Here is a 7,683-nt window from a genome sequence, read left to right on the forward strand (position 1 = left end):
GTGTGTGTGTGTGTGTGTGTGTGTGTGTGTGTGTGTGTGTGTGTGTGTGTGTGTGTGCGTGCGTGCGTGCGTGCGTGTGTTTGTGTGTGCGTGTGCGTGTGCGTGCGTGCGTGCGTGAGTGCGTGCGTGCGCGCGTGTGTGTGTGCGCACGCGTGCTGTGTGTGCGCGCATGCGCGCGTGCATGTGTGTTTCTGTCAACGGTCTACGAATCAAAGTTAATGTTAATACTGATGTTAAGACTAATTTTGTTTCTGACATTGGGCTCCAGGTTGCAAGCAGATGCCTGGACATTCCTACAGACCGCATCTTCATCAGTGAGACTGCTACCGACAAAGTACCGAACACTAGCGCCACCGCTGGAAGCTTCAGCTCCGATCTAAACGGAATGGCGATCATGGTTGGCCGATTAAACCCAGCTTTAGAAATTGCTTGTTTCTTTATTAGTCGGGCAAAATAATACGTCCGTAATACATTGCCACCGGGAGTGAAGTGATGCGGAAATCGTCTATTATCTTACTCTTTTTCTCATCTTAATTATATTATGTATTAATGAATCAGGATTCTTATCACTATTTTACAAACACACGTGTATGAATTTATTATATTAGTGGTTTTCCTTGCAGCGCGCCTGTGAGATTTTACTTCACAGATTGAAGCCGTATAAAGAGGCAAAACCAAACGGATGCTGGGACGATTGGGTAAATATGCAGATTATAAGAAAATCGTGTTGATTCATTCAAACTTCTTCGTCACTAGAATTATGAGTCGCACGCATTTTTTACCAATCATGCACAATGTGTGTGAAACTATGCGAAATGTAAAACCGTTCACCAGAAATGTGCAGGATTAATATTAGTATTGATTAACGTAGTGATAATTCGATATTGAAACTATCGTCGTTGATACAACGTACCAAGAACGTACGGTTGGCTAATATTCATACAAATTGACGAGTAATGTTTCGTAGGTATCCATGGCATACTTGGATCGCGTCAGCTTAACAGCGTCAGGATTCTATGCGTGAGTTATGCAACATTTTACACTCAATAGAATAATTTTCGTATGTAGCCCTATATATGCGGCAGAGGTATCTTCGTCACACACTAATAACTGCGCAGTAAATATAACAACTCGTGTCAAATTATCAACTCATGTTTAAATTATTTGCGTAATGGATCTCTGTACATCTCAGATGCATGTTTTACAACTGCGATTTTCCCTGTATGATTATCAAGACCTGACGTGAAAGGAATGGACTGGGGCAAGGGCGAAGGTCAGCCATTCCTGTACTACACCTACGGGGTGGCCTGCACCGAGGTAGAAATAGACTGTCTGACAGGTGATCATCAGGTAAAAATTAACTTCTGAACAGGAATCCAAGACAAAATGCTGGAAAGAGAATGAGTATCTTCACCTCGTCTGACCGCCAAATCACTGTCCTCCCGCCATGCATGCATTTCCTTCTTCCACGTTTCTTCTCTCTCCTTTTATATCTTTCCTTCCATGCTATCTTCCTTTCCTCTCCCTGTTCCACTCCCATGGCTTCCGCCCCTCTCTCTCCTCTGTGTTCGTTCGCCACTCTCAACTCTGTTTCTCAGCACAGAAAACCCTCGATTTACAGATGGGATTCGTCAGTGATGCTGCGTCATCCAACTTTCATCTCGAGTAACGCGTTGTAATTTGTGTAATACGTCACCATTACCATGACGTCATACGAAACAACTCGTTATCGTCTGCAGCTATAATGCATGAACTCGATGCTGACGATGCTTCCGTTTATGTACCTATAGGTTCTACGAGCGGACATTGTTGTAGACGTCGGCAAGAGTTTAAACCCTGCGATAGACATCGGACAAATCGAAGGAGCGTTTATGCAAGGCTATGGTCTCGTCACACTGGAAGAACTGCGATACTCGCCAGAAGGTTGCAGAAACTCGGACCTACCCCCGAAATTCGATGCATTTGTTTGGCATCTTCTTTGTCCGGTTATTCACTGATATTTTCTGAAGTTTTTCAGTTTTTTGAAGTGCACCAATAATATATAATTCAGAAATGACAATTTGTCCAACTTATTAAGGTACTCTAATCAGAAACAGTACAACTTAATCTAGGCAAAAATGGGGATACGCGATAAGCGTTATGATGACGTGACAATTCTCAGTAGTTATAGTAACTTGTTATAGTATAGTAGTATTTAATAACTTTTCGTTTTTGTCATAGGTTTGATGTACACGCGCGGGCCTGGCATGTACAAGATCCCTGGTTTTACTGACATTCCAGCGGAATTTAACGTCTCTCTATTGAGAGATTCACCCAGCCCTAATTATAAAGCTGTTTACTCATCCAAGGTGAAAATGCGATCATTCGTATTCCTTCTACCTACAAACGCGCTGAGCATCCGCTGCTATAGAGGTTGAGATTATCACGTATAAGGGAGCAGAAAATACGCTCCATTTCTTCCACGCGTCACGGTAAATTAATTACTAACGAGAGACTGCATATATAATGTAACGCTTACATCAATGTAACGCTTGTAAAGCGAACATTATACGAAGCGATGGCATCAAGCGAAGACCTATTATTCTGTGTGTAGGCGATCGGAGAGCCACCGCTGTTGCTTGCCTCATCTGTCTTCTTCGCTATTAAAAATGCGATCGCGTCTGCGAGGATGGATGCCAAGCTTGCCGGCCACTTCCGGTTAGACTCTCCCGCGACGTCGGAGAGAATTCGCATGAGCTGCGTTGATGAATTCACTCGAATGGTTAGTAATTAAATCCCTCGCGCACTGGATAACAATTGTTTAGTGTGTGTGTGTGTGTGTGTGTGTGTGTGTGTGTGTGTGCGTGCGTGCGTGCGTGCGTGCGTGCGTGCGTGCGTGCGTGCGTGAGTGCGTGTGTGTGTGCGTGTGTATGGCCGCGAGGATTTCATATACTCTATATGTATATTCAATGGCTTACATTTATTCATGTGAAATTTGTGTGAATTTATATGATGTGTATCTTTTATTTTATTTTTTAGTTTCCACCAGCTGAACCAGGCTCATTCAAACCGTGGGAGGTTAGGCCTTAGTGTGTGAGGCTCTCGTAGCTACGAACACTACATAACCGAAGTCAAAAATAGACCAATTGGGAAATATGAACAACTAAAAAATAATAAATATGCAAATGTAATGTGTGGTTACTGAATCCTCCCCTCCGAAAACGGTTGCGCCCATTAAATAATTATTATTCGCTCAATTTTATTAGATTGTTTGTTAGATTGATTTAGTTTTTAACAATTTTATTAGATTATTAGTTTATTAGATTGATTCAATTTTATTAGATTTTATTAGATTTATTTATTAGACCCACCAATCCTAGAGCACGCTCCTACTGCAAGTATATCTTGCGTTTATCTTGTTCCTGGGGCCGGTTGTCAGACACAAAATTAGTCCTAACAGACCCAATAGCCTTGCGTATGTGTGTGTGTGCGTGCGAGAGAGAGAGAGAGAGAGAGAGAGAGAGAGAGAGTAAGAACGAGAGAGAAGAGAGAGAGAGAGAGTGTGTGTGTGTGGTGTGTGTGTGTGTGTGTGTTTGTCTGTTTGTGTGTGTGTGTGTGTGTTTGTTTGTTTGTGTGTGTGTGTTTGTTTGTTTGTGTATGTGTGTGTGAGTGTGTGTGAATTTGTTTGTGTGTGTTTGTGTGTGTGTGTGTGTNAAACTACCAATGATCTATTGCAAACTTCTTAACAGTGTATGTTACAATTTATTTGATGATTTTGCAGAAAAGTATTGTTGATAGCCTTTGAATAATTAATAACACCATATATAAAAAGGAATCTCGGGCGTTTTATTTGGAGTATATTTATTTGAAAGCATTTCAATCGTGTACGCACATGCATGGGATTACAATCAGGGTGCTACTTGCTCTAGTTATAGAGCTAGTTGTTCTAGTTCCAGAGCTAGTTGTTCTAGTTCTAGTGCTACTTGTTCTAGTTCTATAGCTAGTTGTTCTAGTTCTAGTGCTACTTGTTCTAGTTCTATAGCTACTTGTTCTAGTTCCAGAGCTAGTTGTTCTAGTTGAATGAGCATGAAATGAGAATTTCTGACAACAGGCCGCTGTCGTACACATAAAACGCGAGACCACATTCTCATACATGTATGGGATTGAACTTTACTTACAATAAACGATTAGTATAAAATACAACAAATTTGTCTAAAAAACACGTGGAATATCAGTATAAAACACTGTAGCCGTCAGTTACGATGGTAATGTCTAGGAAGTCCCACGACGCGAATCGGTGTGCATCATGCTCCCTCTGCCTCCTCTGCTTCTGCTTCTCCTCTTCTGCGGCATTCCTCTACAGGGCGTAAGAGAGGCCCTCACACTACATCAAGGCAAAGATTTTTCATATAATTAACTATGAGGAAACATATGACATCAATTGATTAAGTAATTGATACAATAAGTGGAATGATTTTCAAATTATTCAAACATGTAAGCTTAAGAGCAATGTTTACGAAACGTGAAAATTTATTGGATTTATGATTGGCGAAATATGGCGTCCAATCAAATAAAAAAAGTGCATTTTTACTTAATTAGGCTTGCATAGCTGCGGCAATTCTCGTCTGTCCTTATAACTTTACAGTAACCAGCATAGAAAAATGTGGCTAACTAAATTTACCATATTCAAAGTCTTCATTATTCATAGAATTAAAAAAATCTCGATATCTCGATATATATATATTAATATATAATTAATGATACATAATCTCCCAATTTCAGGGAATTTTGTGACACGGAAACTAGTAAATGAATAACTACCTTTGTTCTTAATTAGCAGTTTCTTTAATTGGAAAGTGGTGACCCGTCAGTGATTCTCCATGGAAACGACAAAATCAAATCTAATGTATAAATAAACACATCCGTATTAGTATATTATCACTAAGATTAATAATTCTTGATATATATTATTATATAATCAATTAATATATCGATATTTTAATCATCAACAATTTACATATATATGTATTATATATTATATTAATTTTTATACAATATATAATTAATCAATAAACATAAAATCACAGAACACATTGTACGATAATGGCTGCTCGAGAAATACCATGTCAGATTCAACACACACGAATTCACAGCTTCAGCTGCCACTTGAACAAAATTGTTTCTTTATTATAAATGTATGTAGAGAGTCATAGTCTCACCTGGGGGCGCTAAGCTTGATGTAGAGAGTCATAGTCTCACCTGGAGGCGCTAAGCTAAATGTAGAGAGTCATAGTCTCACCTGGGGGCGCTAAGCTAGATGTAGAGAGTCATAGTCTCACCTGGGGGCGCTAAGCTAGATGTAGAAAGTCATAGTCTCACCTGGGGGCGCTAAGCTTGATGTAGAGAGTCATAGTCTCACATGGAGGCGCTAAGCTTGATATAGAGAGTCATGGTCTCACCAGGGGGCGCTAAGCTTGATAAAAAGAGTCATGGTCTCACTAGGGGGCGCCAAGCTTTATGTAGAGATCATGGTCTTACTAGGGGGTGCTAAGCTTGATGTAGAAAGTCATAGTCTCACCTGGAGGCGCTAAGCTAGATGTAGAAAGTCATAGTCTCACCTGGGGGCGCTAAGCTTGATGTAGAGAGTCATAGTCTCACCTGGGGGCGCTAAGCTTGATGTAGAAAGTCATAGTCTCACATGGAGGCGCTAAGCTTGATGTTGACAGTCATAGTCTCACATGGAGGCGCTAAGCTTGATATAGAGAGTCATAGTCTCACCAGAGGGCGACGAGCTTGATGTAGACAGTCATAGTCTCACCTGGGGGCGCTAAGCTTGATGTAGAAAGTCATAGTCTCACCTGGGGGCGCTAAGCTTGATGTAGAGTGCTGTGGTCTCACCAGAGGGCGACGAGCTTGATGTAGAGAGTTATGGTCTCACCAGGGGGCGTCGAGTGCTGTGATGATAGGCGGCGCTATGATCAGACAGGCTGCTCCTAGACAACAATTCCCATTGCAAAGATGTTTTATATCAATAACAATGAGGAAATAAATGACAGACAATTGAGTAAGTACTTGATATAATAAGTAACAAGATTTTTAACTTATTAAGAGCTTAAGAGCACATTTATGAAACGTAGAGGTTTGTTAGCTTTTCTGACTGTCAAAATATGATGGATAATCTAATGAAGTTTAATTAGGATTGCATAGCTGAGATAAGCCCCACATTTCCTTACAGTGTAACGTTACAGGAGAAATACGTATGGAGAAAATTTGTTTAGAATTATATATATATACATATATATATATATCTTGATATATATATATATATATATATATNGATAATCTGAACGGAGTTATAAAATTATTAACTGATTTAATTAATGCAAACCGCGTGTCTACAATATATATATATATTATAGGAAACATATAATATGTAATAAAGTGCTTGATATAATAAGTAGAACGACTTTAGAATTTATCGAACATGTAATCTTAAGGACAACGTTAAAATTTTTTTGGATATCTGACTGGCGAATCATGATGCACAATGAAATGAAAAAGTGAATGTTGAAGAGATTGAAGGTTCTGCAGTGGGGAGTAAGACGATTGTTATGCTGCAGGCCAAAACTCCCCACCACACACTCTCACAGCCATTTTTCTGCTTCTCCTCCACTTTCTCAGCCTCTCAAATCCTTCCTTATCTACTGCGAATAACACTCATTTCACTTCTCCCCTTCCTCCACTCTCCTACCGTTGATAGTTTGAAATTTCATATCACACTGTCCAACAGATTTCAGTTGTATGATCGTAAATTTTTTCAGTATTTTGAAATAAAATTTCTTAAAATTTCTCATTTGACATAGCTTAATATTTAATATAACCTTGATAAAATCCTTTCTCAGCTCATATGCATAACGCTACTGAACAAACTTATGGATAAGGAGATATCATAATAATATCAGGAGTGTATCAATATCCTGATATTGATACACTCCTGATAATATGCTAATTCACGCTTCAAGCAAACCTAACAAAAGACAAATAGTAACCAAAGTACTTCGGAAGCATCGACCAAATTCCAAGTTTTAGAATAAATTTAACACCAGGGATTTTCGGGGGGGGGGGTGATTGTCCGTGGGTTTATTGTCCAGGGAATGATTGTCTGGGGGTGAATGTGAGAGGGGGAATTGTTCGGGGCGTGATTGTCCGTGGGTATATTGTCCAGGTAATGATTGTCTGAGGGTGAATGTGAGAGAGGGAATTGTTCGGGTGGTGATTGTCCGTGGGTTTATTGTCCAGGGAATGATTGTCTGGGGGTGAATGTGCGAAGGGGAAGCATTCGGGAAAGGAACGTAATTGAACGGGAGTTAATTCTAGTAGTCTTATTATAGAATTAATTAAACATATATTCTTAATAGTCAGGTGGTGATTCTAGAACTTATACATATACACATCTACTATATAATAGTATAAAGAGCCGAAGTGTCGTTTTCCGTATCTCCTCCGAAACCGTGCCGCGGGTGCTCACGCGAATCGAGCTGGGGCCCCTTCTGGGCGTCGCGAATACATTCCGCTACGTTAGAACGCGATTTTTCGATCGTAAAGTGACTTTTGGAGGCAATGTTCTAAAAAGTTATGTGCCCAAAGAAACTTCGGCATTCATCAGAAACCCGCACCAAATTTTAAGATCGCCAAATCCGCATG

General features: G+C 40.0%; 1 protein-coding gene and 1 long non-coding RNA gene across 2 annotated transcripts in view; one reads left to right on the top strand and one right to left on the bottom strand.

Moving 5' to 3' along the window:
- LOC106817148 (xanthine dehydrogenase/oxidase-like) overlaps window positions 1-3,469 on the top strand; it is a gene marked incomplete at its 5' end in the record, with an annotated part of 17,391 nt that extends 13,922 nt beyond the window's left edge. The window contains 8 exons of the mRNA XM_014821801.1: window positions 239-397; window positions 624-698; window positions 968-1,020; window positions 1,236-1,350; window positions 1,791-1,923; window positions 2,221-2,348; window positions 2,594-2,761; window positions 3,019-3,469. Of these exons, the coding sequence (XP_014677287.1) occupies window positions 239-397; window positions 624-698; window positions 968-1,020; window positions 1,236-1,350; window positions 1,791-1,923; window positions 2,221-2,348; window positions 2,594-2,761; window positions 3,019-3,069 (882 nt within the window). The remainder of the gene's footprint in view (window positions 1-238; window positions 398-623; window positions 699-967; window positions 1,021-1,235; window positions 1,351-1,790; window positions 1,924-2,220; window positions 2,349-2,593; window positions 2,762-3,018) is intronic.
- A 589-nt stretch (window positions 3,470-4,058) lies between these two features.
- LOC106817149 lies at window positions 4,059-6,222 on the bottom strand. Its single transcript, XR_001395000.1, has 3 exons — window positions 5,838-6,222; window positions 4,801-4,880; window positions 4,059-4,363 (listed from the first exon to the last, which is right to left on the bottom strand). It is a non-coding gene; the product is annotated as an uncharacterized LOC106817149 (long non-coding RNA).
- Window positions 6,223-7,683: the final 1,461 nt, after the last annotated feature.

Source organism: Priapulus caudatus, unplaced genomic scaffold, assembly GCF_000485595.1.
Source record: "Priapulus caudatus unplaced genomic scaffold, Priapulus_caudatus-5.0.1 Scaffold1609, whole genome shotgun sequence".
Lineage (NCBI taxonomy): Eukaryota > Metazoa > Priapulida > Priapulimorpha > Priapulimorphida > Priapulidae > Priapulus > Priapulus caudatus.